Raw genomic sequence first — 17,291 nt, forward strand, 5'->3', positions numbered from 1 at the left:
AGACCATATGGAAATACAGGGATCGAACTCCGATCAGCAGGGTAAAAGGGAAATGTCCTACCTACCATACTACAATTCCAGCACATTCCTCATCTTTTTGACTGAAGATATGACTCTGGGTTACTTATTCAGCCTTTCAAAATATTGGCATGCATTTCAAAGACAAAGGGAAGAGCTTACACATTTTCTAAGAGCAAAAGTTCTAAAAAGGAAGGGTAAAGTCTCTTACTCTCAGTAGAAAGAATGAAAGTTCTTAATTTTATTTTGTGTTTACTTTATTAAAATGTTATAGATGATGAAGGACTTTGCTTCATACTTCAAGTTCTCCTAGATTGGATTTACCTTTTAATCACAACTCTTCCTTACTCTTAAATATTTTCTCTAGGGCGGGAGTGATAGTACAGCAGGTAGGAGGCTTGCCTTGAAGGTAGATAACCTGGATTCAACTCTCGGCACAATACCACGAATGGCTCAAGCCCTGGCAAGGAATGATTCTTTAGAACATATCCGCAAGTAAGCCTTGAGCACAGCCAGGCATGACCCAGAAAAAAAATCTTAATAAATATACAATATTTTCTCCTCAGCGATTTTTCACTCTTCCACACATTTGTAATGCATTACTCCTGGAAATCTACCATAGAAACAGACTGAAATTTGGGGAGAAATCACAGGACCAACCTGATGGATGAGTATTATGGATCTGGTTTTGCATAGTTGTCCCATTTCTCTAAAATTCTCTTCTAAAACCCTCCCATAGTGCTTTTGTCTCTCGTAGTTATGGTTTCTATTTATTCCAAGATGGAAAATACAGAATTTTGTTTCACTTTTTAAATTTTATTGCAAGTAATTCTATGAAGTCAACTCATATCTACTTTGTTCACCATTGAACTACCAAACCCAGAATACATTTGACACAAACTATTTACTTTTTTGAAGGATGATCAGACAAGAACCAACTATCAAATAAAAGGATAATGAAAAATATTCATAATTCCCATACCCTCTTTGAAAAAACCTCCCTTCTTGGTATACATCTTGTATACCATGAAATGTATCCTTTTTGATATATTGTTTCATGAATTATAAGAAAAGAATCATCAGATAGCCTATATCACAAGACATAGTATGAGACCCAAAATAATCTCTTTTGTCCCTTAAAGGTCAGCTGCTCTCCTAGTCCATGCTCCTAATCACCTGTTTTATGGTACCATGATTTTGTTTTGTCCTGAATGCTATAAAAGATGTAGGCTCTAAAAATCTGTTCTTTTACTTGGCATAGTGCTTTTGCGATTCTTCCATGTTGCTGCACGGGAAAATACTTCATTCTTTTTTATTGCATAGGAAAAAAACTCCATTTCTTTTACATACACAGTATTGTACTGTGTATGTAAAATTTATGTTTTTCTTTTGGCTTATCCAGAGGATTTTGCGGCAATGATGAGTTAACTATAAGAGTTTACATCCAAAATATAACAAATGGGGCTACATTTGCTAATAAGTTTCTGCACCTCAAAAGTAAGAGTGACCAAGATACAAAGAGAGCCAATGAATTAGGAAATTTTATTTACCCAAAATCTATCTAATAAGGGATTGATATCTAAGCTATATAAGTCACTGGTAAAAAATTAAAAGATAAAAACACCCAACCACATCAAAAAATGGGGAGAAGAAGTAAACAGAACCTTCTTCAAAGAAGAAATACAAATGGTCAAAAGGCACATAAAAAATGCTCTGCACCACAAATCATCAGGGAGATGCAAATCAAAATAATGAGATAACATCTCATACCACAGAGACTGGAGCACATCAAAAAGTAGAACAAACAGTGCTGGCATGAATGTGGGGAGAAAGGGACTCTTGTTCATTGTTAGCAGAAATGTTGACTGATCCAGTCTCTTTGGAAAACAATATAAACATTCCTCAAAACACTAGAAATTGAGCTTCCATATGACCCAGTAATACCACTTCTGGGAAAATACCCTGAGGGCACAAAAATTCAGAGCATAAATGCCATCTGCAGGGCTAAGTTCATTGCAGCACTATTCACAATAGGCAGAGTCTGGAAACAACCCGAGTGCCCAGAGGATTAACAGATGATTGGTTAAAGAATCTACAGTACATCTACATTACTCAGCTGTTAGAGGAAAATGAAGTCATGAAATTCTCTCATAAATGAATAGACATGAAGAGTCATAGTAAGTGAAGTGAGTCAAAAAGAGAGGGACAGATAGAATGATTGCTTTTATCTGTGGGATCACGATCACGATCATCCTGTTGTTCGTTGATTGCCTCGAGCAGGCACCAGTAACGTCTCCTTCCTAGCACTGAGATTTTAAAAGAGCGATATTCAATGCTCTTTCAGGGTTGGAGAATGAGACCCATCATTGTTATTGGTATTTGGCATATTGAGTATGACACGGGAAGTTTGCCAGACTCTGGCGTGCGGGCAGGATGCTTTCGGTAGCCTGCCGGGTTCTCCAAAGTAAAAGCGAGATAATAAGCTTCCGGGAGTTGGGTTTTATCTGTGGGATATAAACAAAAAACATAGTATGAGACCATTACTCGAGGACAGCAGAAAAGAAAACTAGGAGGACTGGCCCAGAGTTGGAAACTCGCCCCAAGTGTGGGGAGATGGAGAGAAGGTAGTTAGGATATAGAAGGGACCACTATAATAATGATAGTTGGAAATTGGATCACTATGGACAAGAATTGAGTGCTGAAAGTACATTTAGGAGGTGAAGAAGGAAAAGGAGGAGAAGGAAGAAGGAGGAGGAAGAGGAAGAGAAGGAGGAGGAGGAGGAGGAGGAGGAGGAGGAAAAGGAGGAGGAGGAGGAGGAGGAGGAGGAGGAGGAGGAGGAGGAGGAGGAGGAGGAGGAGAAGAAGAAGAAGAAGAAGAAGAAGAAGAAGAAGAAGAAGAAGAAGAAGAAGAAGAAGAAGAAGAAGAAGAAGAAGAAGAAGAAGAGAAGGAGAAGAAGGAGGAGAAGGAGGAGGAGGAGGAGGAGGAGAAGGAGGAGGAGAAGGAGATGGGAGAAGGAGATGGGAGAGGAGGAGAAAGTATTGCCTGGTTGGGGCTAGGCTAGGGTGTGGAAGGAGGAAAACTAAGGACATTGTTGGTGGTGGAGGTGGAAAATTCACACTTGTGAAGTGAAGGGTGTCGGGATCATGAACAACTTTGTGATCTCTTAAAAAAGATTTTACATACAGTTTATTTTAGGTCATGAATTTTTTTTCACTTGAGTAAATGCCTAAGTCTGAGATAGCCAGGCAGCGTGCTAGGGTCATATTTAATGTTTATAAAACAACCATACTTCTTTACCTAAAGGCTGACATTTAGGCTGTCTATCAGCAAAGCGGACTTTCAGTTGCTCTCCATCTCTTGATGTCAATAATAGTTTTGGGTTCTGTTTTTAACATTAGCCATCCGGCAAGTGTGTAATAAAATTATACTGTGGTTTTGATTTACATTTCTCTAGTGTGTCTATTTGAACATTTTTTCATATATTTGCATTCTGTATGTTCTTTGGTAAAGTGTTTAGATATTTTACCATTTTTAATTGGTTATATATTTTCATTAGTACATTTTGAAATTTCTCTACATATTCCAGTAAGAGTATTTTTATAACCTACCTGTTTTTCTAATATTATCCACTATTCTGTGGCAAGATTTCATTTGGGGGGCACTTCTTGTTTAAGAACATTTTTTCCCTCTGACTTTACAAAGAAGACAAAGTGATTGCATTACTGTAGCTAGCTGGAAGGAGATTCCCTTGGCTGACTTGCAGTTGCAGGCCAGGCTTTCCCCCAGAAACTCAAAGCTTTCATTTAGCAATGACTTTTGATTCAAGTGAATTGCCTAGTTATTTCTGAAACTGACGTTTTAGGAAGTTGTAAACGTGTGCACCTCTCACTGTCCTGGCTCTGAGCCCCTCCTCCTTTCTCTCTGCACTCTTGGTCAGAGCAATCCCACCTGTCAGTCAGAAGCTGCCCTGTAAGAGCACACAGCTGCCTGCGGGGAAGATATCAAAAAGAACTAGCAAGTGCGTCATCTCTGCTGAGAGAAAACAGGTGAGTCCTATGCACTATAGGGAAAGTAGGGACTGGATTGTGGAAACATCTTGGAAGATAGAAAAAGAGATCTGCTTTTGAGGGGAGGAAGAGAGAAATAAATAAAAAGCAAGAATAAAATGTCTACTATGTGCTAGATAACAAATTCATGTCCTTGTAGATTTGATCTCCTTCCTACAAACACAGTTTGCAATAGGTGGAAAACAGCTGAAAGATGTTTTCAAAGGAGGTCTATGCAATAGATTAACACTTAAAACCAGAGCAGGGGCTGGAGTGATAGTACAGCGGGTAGGGCATTTGCCTTGCATGTGGCCAACCCGCTTTCGATTCCCAGCATCCCATATGGTCCTCGGAGCACCTGAGTGCAAAGGCAGGAGTAACCCCTGAGCATCACGGGGTGTGACTCAAAAAGAAAAAAAAAGACCAGAGCAACTTCTGAGGACCAGAATGGGATCCTGTCCTGGACACTAACTTCCCAACAAGGAACCCAGTGATAATACCACCTCCTCAACGACCCTAGGTTGAAAATACATGGCAACTTCTTGCCACTGGAAAAAAGGCTCTGTTGAATACATTCCGTGGCGGGGATTAGAATCCCATCAAAACTGGTAGACAATTGTTTAAGCTGAGCTTTCTAGACCTTTTGGCATTCTTATGTGGAAACAATAATATAATACCTATTTGGTAGGTAGGATACAAGGATTAGATTTTATTTTCTTGAGCCACCCTCTTCATTAACATCTAAATAGCCACTGAAAAAAAGTAAGACTCCCCCAAGTTAGGGACTGTGTAGGGTAGAAAGAGAGGTGGTCTAGAAAAACAATGAGCTATCTGGGGGTCTTTAGAGAATTGTGCTTGCTGTGCCAGACCTCCATTTATGACCCTGGAAGCTAGAAACCATAATTCTACCTGCCAAAAAAGAGGCTTAGCAATACATTCACAGTCCCTTTTCCTTCTTGAGAACCAGTTATCTCAGATTTTTTCCTGGACCTTCACAGTTTTTTTTCTAACATTCATATACAAATTTATAAATCGAATTTTGTTTGTTTTTGTCACTGCTGTCTGTGCTTAGGGTTTACTCCCGGCTCTTGTAATCAGAGGTCTCTCCTGTACTGTCTTTCTAGCTCATCCTTATTGTTACATCTTTAAGTGAGTCCCTCCAACGTAGATTTTTTTCTTATTCTTCAAATATTTGCTTCTGACATATACCGGTCCTCACTAAGAGATGAGTAATTGGAAATTTTAAAAAATTGTATTGAGAAGAAACATATAACAAAACACAGATATGACATGACTAAATATGTAGTGATTGATGTCACATTTTGTAATTTTTCAAACTTAGGTTTAAGATAAAATTACTGTTGTCTAAAAAATGAGGACTAAATATAATGTAAGCAGGAAATTAAACTGGTAAATCACAATATTAGCAAAGTCGTTTGCATTTCTTTATCTGTGAAGAACCAGTAATACCTTTGTTCACTTTGGTCTTTCAATTTGATATGCTTTGTTTTATTAATAATAAAAGCAGCCATTGCACCTGAAAAAGTCTTTTTCACAAATATTTTTAAAAATATTTCTCCATTATGTCGTGTGCCCCTTATTATTTTTTTCTTATTAAATAATTGTATTAAGGTGAGAATCGTTTGAGGGAGGGGCAGAAGAATCGAACTTGGGTTGGCCATGTTGGCTGCATGCAAAGCAAACGCCCTACCCGCTGTGCTATCGCTCCAGCCCACTCTTTATAGTAATAGTACTTTATATTTAGCCGCATTCATTCAGTATATAATATCAGATAAAAATGTATGTTTTTCAAATAGTTCATTGGTTCACCTAGCATCTTTATTCAGACAAAATACTCTCGAGGTATATATGCATATATATATATATACTTTGATCTTTTCACACTTTTTGTTTCTATACCTTTATATATTTTCATATATACATTAGATTCATTGAAAAATTCCCAGTGACATTTCATCAGAAGAAAGATTTCTCTTTCATTTCCTCCTACCAAACATCCTCTATTTTCCCTGAGTCTAGGAATTAATTTTGTTGCATTATACTGTTGTTCTTGCTTTAATTTGCATTCTACATATGAGTGAATGCATCTGCTAATTATCTTTCACTTCTTTATTTCTCTTTTCAAAACACCTGAATTCTTCCATTTTGACCCAAATAACATGGCTTCATATGTTTAAGAGCATAGCAGTATTCCATTGATCATTATATTATATTTTTATTACAGTTCCTTTAACCAGTCATCGATTCATAGCTTTGTTCATATCATAGCAGCATCTATACAAAATCTAAAACATAGATTTGTTTTGAAATTCACCTCTCATTTCCACGTTATGATCTAAACAGTAGTCATGCAACATGACTCCAGATCAAATTTATTACAAAATTTTGGGAAAGTCCTCTTGAAAGGCAGAATAGTTCATTGCTTTATGAGAGGAGCTCAGAGTCTTAGAGGAAGGAATCAGTCAGGCATATGCCCAGACTCTGTCACCTCCTTATTGTGGGTTCTCACATTTCATAACAGTTTGTAACATCAGAAATCTGGACAGAAAATAGAATGACAAGGTGTGTGGGGTGGGGGTGGGGGCAGATTGTTAATATAGTGGGTAAGGTGTTCATCTTGCATGTGGCCAACCCAGGGTCAATTCCTGTTTCAATTCTCCCAAACCCTGCCAGCCAGAAGTGATTCCTGAGTGCAGAGCCAGAAATGAGCGCTGAGTACATTAGGTAAGCTCTGAAAATGAGAGAAAAAAATAAGAAGAGGAAAAAGAAAGAAAATAGAATGACAGTAGCAGGAAAATGGCTCAAAGTTCTCAGATGCACTCTTTGCATGCGGAACCATCAGTTGTAATCTCCAGCACTACATGGTGCCCTGAACACTATTGAGATCAATTCCCCCCCACCTTAGGAAATAGAACGATAATTTCTATGACATGAGTTTTTTCTGATTTTTGGGAGGCAAAGTGCTAGTAGAACAGCACTAATACTTTTGCCTTGCACAGAGACAACCCAGATTCAATCCCCGGCATTCCAAATGGTCTGCCAGGTCTGCTAGGAGTGATACTTGAGTGCAGAACCAGGAGTAAGCCCTGAGCATCACCCATTGTGGCCCAAATTCCACCTTTCCCCCAAAATAAAAATAAATGACATGTATATCTTATAAAATGCTATACACATTTAACAAGTTTTAGAATATAAACAATATATGTTATTATGTATAAAGAGTATACATAATAAATAATGTTTATTCATTTTCCCTTCATAATTCCAGCTTCCATCAGCTAAAAGGTAGAATCACAGAAACCCAGTCCAAACAAACCAATTTATTTTATATTTTAGTTTTTTCTTCTTCTTTCATATCTGTTCTCTATATCTTTGTGACTTTCTATGAAAGATGGTGATTTATGTGTGACTAAGTCAGCACCCTCTCATTCCCTTGGATAAAGTCCCTAAAACCAAAGAGGTAGGTTTCTGCATACATCGTATTCTCAGCATCATCATAAGGATTCTTGAACACATTAGTACAAATTATTAAGAATTGGAGGTGTACAGCAGTCTTGGAGAACATTTGGGGCTATTACTTAACCAATAAATTAAACTCAGATTAAAGATGAGCTGCAGCATATAGTAAGAGGGTATATTAACAAATAAGGAAACTAAAACAATTTCAGAGTTAACCACAAATAGCAGAAATGAGAAATGTTTAAAAACTTATAAAATGCAGGGGGAAGTCCAAAGACTTCGCTTATTCCTGATGTGTTAAGTTTTAGGTGGCAGCAGAACACTCAAGAGACACCTTGGAATATGGGAAATCAAAATATCAAGCAGAGAACATCCAGGTGAGAACAAATCCAATAAAATTTACCCAGTCTTTGCCCAGAAAGTTTGGGCAAATCTGCTGGGTCACAGATTGCACGTGCCTCATAACAGGTAACAGATAAGAAATCAAGAAGACAAAAACACATTGTATCTTTGGCCAAATGATAAACCAAGAGTTAGAGTTATTCATCTAATAACAGGAAAGAAGAAATCTGTTTTCTGTTGTCTTTGTTTGCCTTCTCAAACACACTTTTATTCAAGGCTCACCCTGACCATTTTACTATATACGCTGAACTTCTATTTCTGAGGTGACCACATCCCGCCACCACTACAGTTGTAGAGAAAAACATTTCTGGTTATCATGAAGCACTTTAATATGGACTTTCTTATCATACTTTCTGATGGGGTATTTTGATAGCCCAACAGTCACTGAATTATCTATTTAAGCATAGAGTACAAATGATGCAAAAGGTTATAAAGACCATTGGTATTATAACAAGGGAGAGAATGAGTAAAGTTGGAACTTTGTTTAAGAAATAGAAACCAGGGGTACAGAAAAATAGTTCAGTGAGTAAGACACTTGCTTTGTGTGCAGCAAACCAGAATTTGATCTCTGGCACACCATATGGTCACCGGATCCCCAAGCCCTGTCGGAAGTAATACCTGAACACAGTGCCAGGTTTAATACATGAACACTGTGAGGTATGGCTCAAAAACAAACAGAAAAAAGAGGAAAGAAAATAAAAGTAAAGGCCCTCCCATTGATCATCGATTTGCTCGAGCAGGCCCAGTAATGTCTCCATTGGAGACTTTGTTGTTACTGTGTTTGGCATATCGAATACGTCACGGGTATCTTGCCAGGCTCTGCCATGTGGGTGAGATACTCTAGGTAGCTTGCCGGGCTCTCCAAGAGGGGCAGAGGAATCGAACTCAGGTCAACCATGTTGGCTGCGTGCAAGGCAAATGCCCTACCGCTGTGCTATCGCTCCAGCCCTAGGAAAGAAAATATGAAACTGAAATTGTTGGCAGATCAACGATTATCAGAGATATCCATTTGATCTCTTTTCATGGAGTTTTCTGAATCCTTCCAAACAGAAAACATTCCAATTTAAATGTGCTGAAGAAAATTTCAGTGGATCAAATATTGTTTGCCCGTATTTAATTTTATTTAACCCTTAAAATTTCATGAGGTCAGCAGTATACATGCCCTCGTTTAGTAGAACAAGAGATTGTAGCTCAAGGAGTTCAGAGATATTCATCTAGTAACTCAAAATCCAGCTACTCCCTCCTTTTATCTCACTCTCATCTCGTGAATCTTATATCTTAGTGTGTATGTGGTTCAATGAGTTCTTTCTGGTGTCTCAATAGCTGTACAAATTAGATATAAACAAATGACTTCAATCACCTGGAATGTTTCCTGAAACAAAGAAAGTACTACAGTCATGTTTCTTAGCCACTAAGTCTCTGGTGGTTCTTAGACCACAGAGGCAAAGGCCAGGCACTGTTAGACTTAGTCATCCTGGAATCCACAGCCAAAATCAAAAGCAGTAGTCTCTGCTCTACTGCCCTTTTCAAGGGAACTCCCTAAGAAAGCTCATCAGGCAGGTACTTTTGCATGGTGTTTTCCAAATGTATATGACATTTTTTTTAATAGTGAAACGCAATGAGGTACAGTTATAGACTTACAAATTTTGTGCTTGGGTTTCAGTTATACAATGATCAAGTACCCATCCCTCCACCAGTGTCCATCATCCACCACCACAGGTCCCAGCATCCCCCCCATCTCCCATCCCCCCCGTCCCACCCTGCCTCTGTGGCAGGGTATTCCCCCTTGTTCTCTCTCTCTTCTTTTGGGTACTGTGTTTTGCAAGAGAGGCAAAATGTATATGACTTTCCAAGTGTTTTTGCATTGCTGTTACTGGTATATGTCACATTTTATAAAAGGTTCCTTATTCAAATATGTACATAGGTGACTATGGCACAAATTTAAAAATATGCTCAGAATGACATTTATATGACTATCTGCTCCCCTTGTCTTTCTTCAACCAAAAGATAATAAATCTTTTGTATTTAACTGTATCTTTGGGTCTCCTCGCGCGACATCTTATTATGACATCTCATTCCTACTTTGACAAACTGGCAGGCTACCAAATGTAGCCTGCCCACACGGCAGAGTCTGGCAAACTCCCCGTGGCATACCCAATATGCCAAATACCAGTAACAATGATGGGTCTCATTCTCCTAAAACGCCTTGAACATAATCTCAGGGCTAGGATGAAAGAGATGTTACTGGGGCCTGCTCGAGGCAATCAACGAATAACAGGATGATTTGTGATTGTGATTTGTATCTTTGGGTCAAGGAACAAATTTGGTGATCTTCTGATCCAGTTAGACTTGCTCTGTTCTTAGCTTCTCAATAATTTATCAAATATTTATCAAAATATATTTACTATATTCCAAATACCATGTTGATGACACTATAATTAAAGGAAGCTCATATTTTAGGTTTGTGAATAGTTAGGCGTATAGTATAAATCAAAATCCAGAACACAGTCGCATTTTTTATAAAGATTGCCTAATCTGCGCATGGAAGAATATTCTGAAGCAATCACAGGTGTACTGAGTTTTCCCAGAGAAAAATTTTGTGTGAATTTGCATTACAAGAGATCAAGTATATCACTAAAATTAAGATTAAACAAAAAGTTCCTTTGTGGGAAATACAATAGAAAGTTCCATCCCTCTTTCTTAGTTAGAAGTTGATGGTGCCAGCTTTATTATTTCCAAAGGGCCAAGTTAGTAGTACCCTGAGAATAGTTTAACTTGGCAAATACGTTCATGTCACTGAGAATGAATTTCTTCTTGAGGAAAAAATAGAAAGTTTTCCTCTGAAATGGTGTGAGGAAGATACGCCCTAACAAAATATTTGCTATTTTAGGTGCTGGGACAGTCATATGGCTGAAAGTTGTGCCTGCTTTCCATGGTGAGTGAAGAATTGTTTTTGGAAGTTATTTCACATGCCACATTGAAACTGTGCTTTCAGTGTGGTCTTTAATGTAATCTACCTTTGAACTCTCAGCTTTCTGTGGCAAAAGAAGTAGCCTGTCCCTGTATCAGGTACCATCATCAGAAAAACAACAATTCAAGAGTTGTAGGAAACAGGAATACCAACCTAATGAGATACATAGTCCTCATAGGGAAATGCCACAGAACCAAAGATGAGACTGACTTGCCTTCTGCAAGTCCTAGAGAGTCTTTAGACTCTAAACTCTAGAGACTTTAGCAGCCCAAAAGTAAAAAAAAAAAAAAAAAAAAAAACTAAAGGGGCCAGAAAGAAAGCTCAGTGGGCTGAAGCACTGATATTTTGCATGCAAGATTCTGAGATTCAATACCCAATACTGTATTATTCCTCAAGCACTGCCAGAAGGAATCCTCAAGCACTGAGCAGGGAGTAACCCCTACATAACATTTGTTGTGTGGCCCCCAAGACTGAACGAGTGAAATTCAAATTCCAGTGAATAAATTTCAGAACAGAAATAACTAGGATTGATGTAGGTTTGGTGTGTGTGTGGTGATTGGGGTCGGGGGAGAGGGAGTTGTTGTTTGTTTTTGTCTTTGTGTTTTTGTGCTATTTTAGCTGTGGTATTGTGGGTCAAACCCTGGACTTCATATGTGTGAGGCATATTCTCTACCACTGAGCTACATCCTTGACCGGTATCAACAAAAACAAAGCGTTAATTAGATCAGAGGTTTCCAACATTTATGACCCACTTCCCCTGTTTTCGATTTTTGTTTTTAAATGCATGTGATTGGGTGATTAATAATCAACTATGGCTCAGAGGGAATGACTACAAAAGAAGGGAGTCATCTGGATTGAGGTATAAAGATTAAGCGTTGCTAAGTGATTTATAAATACATTGTCTAAGCTGTATGATTATGTCAGGACATATTCATTTTTTAATTTTTTAAAAATTCTATAAGGTAGTTCACAATATTTTATTATATTTAATATTCAAACACCAACCCCATCACCATTACATCTTCCCACCACCATATTTGGGATGTTTGCATCCCAAGCCCAAAGCCCTGTCCCAAAGCAGAACCAAAATAATATGTTTTATGTTGTTTGTTTTGTTATGAAAAACTGCTGAAAACACTATTAAAAAGTATCCATAGAGGAAACAGTGGGAAGATTGTTCTATTTTTGCAGGGGCCATTAAGATATTCTTTAGCATATCACTAACGTGTTTTTAAAGGTTGAGTGGTGTGAGCTTTTGTATATGTGTATATGCATATATATACATATGTACATATATACATATGTACATATATACTTCTCTCTATGATTGGTTGCCTACTATTTGAACCCCATCAATGTGGTGTGGTACTCCTGGAGTATGGGTAGGGTGTGTCTTATGATGTGTCGTGCGGTCACAAGGTCCAGGAATACATTCACTCGTGCATGAGGCTCAGCCCTAGCATGTGGGGAGCGACCTTGAACATGGTGGCTGTTGGGCTGTGAAGGTTTTCGGCTGCTGAGGCTGGGTCCCTTGGAGCAGGGAGGACTCTCACCTGCTCCCCTATGGGGCGCCCTGAGTGAAACAGCATGGTGTGGGGTCTGGTGGCATAGTTATGGCAGATGCAGGACATATTCTTACAGCTAATTTGACTCGAGATGACAACAAAATTTTGTTGCATTTATGATGTGTTGTTCAAAAAAACTCTACACTACAGAGCTACCTTTTGTTTATATGGGAATTATTTGTTTTTTGTTTCATTCATCCTGGTTTAAAGATCATAGACTGGGATTGGAAGCTACCATGCCTCTTTACTCATATGGTGTGAAAGAAATTGATATTTTATCCCCAAAAAAGTCTAAAAAAGTTATCTATGACATACATCACCATTTTTCTCTATCTACATTTTGCTCAAAAAAAGGAAAAATAGAGGGGTAAGTGTTTTGTACGTGTGTTTGTCTATCTGTGTCTGTATGAAAGAGAAGGAAAGAAAGAAGAGCGCTCTTCTTGGTCTCGTCTTTCACGTTTCTACCCTCTTATTTCTCAATTTCAAAGAAAGTATTGTGAAACATTTTGAAAAATAAGTTTTTATAGATAACTGATTTTCTTTGAGAATTTATGAATATTAAACAACCTACCAACTTTTCTTTTTATAGGAAAAAAATACACATTTTCAAAGGAAAGAAAAACTCCCTAAAGGAAAGTAAGTCCCTTTTAAATATACCATTTTCAGTTTACTTTTTCTCCGTTTCCAATGCTGTATGCCTAAATAATACATAGGCATTTTGCTGCAGTGTGTCCAGTTGTAGTAGCTTTTTTTCCCTATTTGACTCTAAGATCATCGATCCCCATGGCCTTCCCTTAGTGCCTGTGGTCTAGAGGTTGAGCCAGTCACTTGAGTGCAAGAAGTGCAAAAGGCAGCGAATGAGACTTTTGGAACTCTAAGGCCAGTGTGAACACAGAAAGCACAGAGGTGTGGCAGGCCTTAGAATTTAAAATTCAAATTTAAAATTCAGGTTTTTGTGTTGACTACCATAAGAGTTAATGAAGGGCTTTAACCAAGGGACAAGGAGAATGACACTTATATTAAAGACAACATCCAGACTGCAATACCGAGAGCAAATTGCAGCAGATTGCACCAGGCAAGGCAAAAGCAGATGCAAGAGGACCACTTAGGAGATTGACAAAATGAACTAAATAGCAAAAAAAAGAAGAGAGTTCAGGAAATAGTGGTGAATAGAAATATCCCATGGAAGGGAAAGAGTAAAGGAGTGTAAACCTAAAGGCAGACAGACCAATATACTGTTTTTTTAAAAAGACTAGGGTTATTTTGTCTTTTAGATTTCAATGGGGAAATCTAATTCATTCACTTAATTTTTAAAATGGGTGCTATAAACTGTAGCACTGTAGCACTGTCCTCCCATTGTTAATCAATTTGCTCGAGTGGGCACCAGTAACGTCTCCATTGTGAGACTTGTTGTTACTATTTTTGGCATATCGAATATGCCACGAGGAGCTTGCCAGGCTCGGCCATGAGGGCGGGATACTCTCGGTAGCCTGCCGGGCTCTCCAAGAGGGGCGGAGGAATCAAACCTGGGTAGGACACGTGCAAGGCAAACACCATACCTGCTGTGCAATCACTCCAGCCCAAGGTGTATAAAAGAATAATACAGACCCCTGTCCTTATTCATTTCACTCAAGAAAATGTGAGCCCCAGAAAACCTCTATCTCTATTAGGAAAAAAAAAACATGGTGTAAAGAAGACCTCTGTTGCTAAAACTCATTAGACTAGCACTGGAAACAGACCTTGTAGTAATACTTTGGGAAGTCCTAGATTGCCACAGGAATCTAAGCAAAGTATCAGCACTGCGGCAAAACCAACCCATAATACCATATATAAAGAGACCTCACTCACGGATATACCTATTTTCTCTATAAGGTGGCAATGTGAAAGTAGGAGCTTGTTAAACAGGCGTGTTTGGGGCAGGGTGGGGGGCGGGAAATTGTTTATGTTTCTGCTGTGTGGCCAGAACTCATAGGCTTAAGTATAATAGCTTCAGAAATGTTCATCTTGAAGAGCTTCCTTCATACAGGAGGCATGGGTTCAGTTTCAAGCACTATTCCCCCTGCCTCCAAGTAAAAAGTTTCCTTCTCTGTAAAAATGTTGTTGAGCATAGCCGTCACCACCTGTTGTCACCAGCAGCCAGCAGTAAAGCATAGAATGCACAACCCTCCATGCATTGTGATTTCTTGACTGCCTCCTGTGCCAGTCTGTGACCCTCAATAGCCTGGGATTATTCTGAGCATCTTTTCCTTAATGCCAGGATATACAGTGCCTTGATGCCTTAATCCAGAATGGGTATACAGTAATTGTGTATAAGAAAAGAGAGGGATGAAAGGGAGGAAGGAGAGAGGGCAAGAGAAAGGGGCAAGAAGCGTGATTTCTTAGCCAAAGACCCACCAAATCTATCCCCCTTCACTTAGTCTCTCAGCCTGATCTCAGAGTTACCTTGTCTTAACCTTGTCACCCAGGGGGGATGTGCTGTGGATCTATATAGCCTTCTCGAGCCTGCTCCAACTGTTCTTTAGCTCTGATTGATTGTACCCTCACTCTACTTCCCTAGTCCCTCAAACCTCCCCACCAACTAAAATTCATGTGGGTGTATTTTCTCTCTCCAGATGAAGAAATCTCATCAGCTCGTATCCAGGTAATGTGAAAATCTGAGTCTTTCTGAGATGGAAATGAAAATAACCCCAAAAGGCCCCAAGACTCCTTATCTTAATATGAAAGAATAAATAGAGACTAGAAATTGTGAGAGAACCTCCTTCTGCAGTACCTGCAGGAAAGCATCATCACTTCTATTTACAATGTGTTGAAAGGAGCTGATATTGGCTGAGCACTTAGTTTATGTAGAAGTAGATCAAGAAGTTCATGTTCAACAACAAGTTTCGGTTCAACACACAACCCCTATAAAGTTCACACTATTATCTACCCAGAGTTTCCTGAGAAAAGGACCAAGCATTTAAGAGACAGTCTCCAAAATCCAGAGAGCTGATAACAGAGTATGGTTCAAAAACCCAATCTCACTCCCAAGCCCAAAGTCTTTCCTCAGTATTTGGAGCTCCCCTTTTTAATCGTGGTGATTCCACTGTAAGAGACTTCTCTTAAATTGTTTGCAGCATTAATAATTGGTCATTAATTATCACAATTCTCACAATTAATTATCACAAACCTCAAGAATTGGTCATTAATTATCACAATTAATTATCACAAAAATTAATTATCACAAACTCAAGAATTGGTCATTAATTATCACAATCCAATCACTTTATGAGCTCATCAGATTGTTCTGTTACAGAAGAACAAGCTGCCCTCTGGGAATGGAGATTGGGTATAGTTACTCAGAGATACTGGGGCATGGATCTGCATCCACAGGTAGTAAGCTCAATACTTGGCTGTATGAACTCTCTGCCTGTTGGTGTTAGTAGCTGGAGTGGGGGCAGACATCTAGGGAACATGTCCAAGAAATAGAAGTGGGATACCTTGGAAAACAGATTTTGCCCAGAGGCAGGCCTGTTTTGAAGTAGGATGTAAAGGAAAAGGTTAAAGGGCCAGTCTTGATGTTGATTTCCTTTTGTCCATCAGGCCCCTGCTAACCATAATTCCATGGAGGACCTCTGCTACACCGTTATCAATCACAGTGTCCCACGACTGCCTGCAGGAGATTTCACTGAGGGGTTATATGAGAACGTTTCCCCCAAAGCTGTGAAATTCCTGGGAAGAATGGAGACTGAGTATTCACTCCTTCGTGTGACTTCCACCCCGAAACTAATACCCTCCACAGAAAATGAATATGAACTTCTTGGGCTAAACAGAATCTATTCTCACTCCCTGCAACAGCGTAACTTCCTCTAACACTCAGTATTCCTATTTAAAAGGAACAATTTGAGCCCAACAATAGCTTAATCCCGGCAAATCCCACCTGAGGTTAAAGCAGGGCATCCGGTACAAAATTCATCCAGTTTTCCTTCCACCACACAACTGTTGCTGACGGGTGTCTGCAAAACACGGCACAACCATGGGGCCTCTTAGATGCTGCTCAGACCCAGTTTACCAACTGACTTCCCAGAAAACCACTCTTCGAATAGGAAGTTAGGATCTTTGGTTCCCAGGGATTTTAGTACTGGCTCCCAAGTCCCCCACTATTGTATAAAGCAACAAGTTCTACTTTTCTGTCCATGTTTGTTTCCTAAAAAGCAGTCCTGGATGTCCTCTGAAGTCACAGGGGAGCTTCCTGCATACTAAGGGTCCTGTTATTTAACATGTTCAGTGGCCCATCCCTCACTCATAACCCTTGTGGCTTCTTTCTGCCCATGACTCTAAGCTGTCTTCTTTGAACTGTGCTTCACTTGTTGATAATCGTATCTTGATTTATAATGAGTTAAGTCAGTAAACTCCAATTCAAGTATCTATATAATTATATTGTTGTGGTGCCACTACTAATAGTGCTAGAAACTTATAGTGCTCAAGAGTCACCAGGCCACCCCAGTGGTGTTCCGGGAGCCATCCAGTGCCCTAGGTGCAGCTCAGAATCTCACACCTACAAGGAATGTGCTCTACCACTTGAGTCACAGCCACGGCCTCTTTATATGTTTATATAAATTTAAAAAGTCATTTTCTTGACTTGCCGTTTCTCCCTAGAACTATTAACAGCAAAACCATAGCATTAGACAACAGAGTAGAAGGACTCTCAGATGCTCTGATCCAACTACCCCTTATTAGAGCCAGAGGGAAAAATTCAGCCCAACAAAATATAGCAAGTTAGCAGTTAAACTTTATCCAGGACTTGGTTTCCTGACTGATTATTAAATGTA

At 39.1% G+C, this 17,291-nt stretch overlaps 1 protein-coding gene across 1 annotated transcript; it reads left to right on the forward strand.

Moving 5' to 3' along the window:
• Nucleotides 1–466: 466 nt before the first annotated feature.
• GCSAM (germinal center associated signaling and motility) lies at nucleotides 467–16,332 on the forward strand. The gene is made up of 8 exons (XM_056109141.1): nucleotides 467–513; nucleotides 1,421–1,515; nucleotides 3,957–4,065; nucleotides 7,848–7,922; nucleotides 10,838–10,882; nucleotides 13,073–13,119; nucleotides 15,096–15,124; nucleotides 16,063–16,332. The coding sequence occupies exons 1-8, from the start codon at nucleotides 467–469 to the stop codon at nucleotides 16,330–16,332; spliced, it is 717 nt and encodes a 238-aa protein (XP_055965116.1).
• Nucleotides 16,333–17,291: the final 959 nt, after the last annotated feature.

The sequence above is a fragment of the Sorex fumeus genome, unplaced genomic scaffold, assembly GCF_029834395.1.
Source record: "Sorex fumeus unplaced genomic scaffold, SorFum_2.1 ptg000265l, whole genome shotgun sequence".
NCBI classification, from domain to species: domain Eukaryota; kingdom Metazoa; phylum Chordata; class Mammalia; order Eulipotyphla; family Soricidae; genus Sorex; species Sorex fumeus.

What these genes read in the sequence shown, in the direction of transcription:
- GCSAM (XM_056109141.1), top strand. Translation starts at nt 467, where the DNA reads ATGGCTCAAGCCCTGGCAAGGAATGATTCTTTAGAACATATCCGCAA. An exon ending in TCTTTAGAACATATCCGCAA is followed by an intron (nt 514 to 1,420) that starts GTAAGCCTTGAG and finishes TGGCTTATCCAG; the next exon opens with AGGATTTTGCGGCAATGATG. An exon ending in TCTCATCAGCTCGTATCCAG is followed by an intron (nt 15,125 to 16,062) that starts GTAATGTGAAAA and finishes TTTGTCCATCAG; the next exon opens with GCCCCTGCTAACCATAATTC.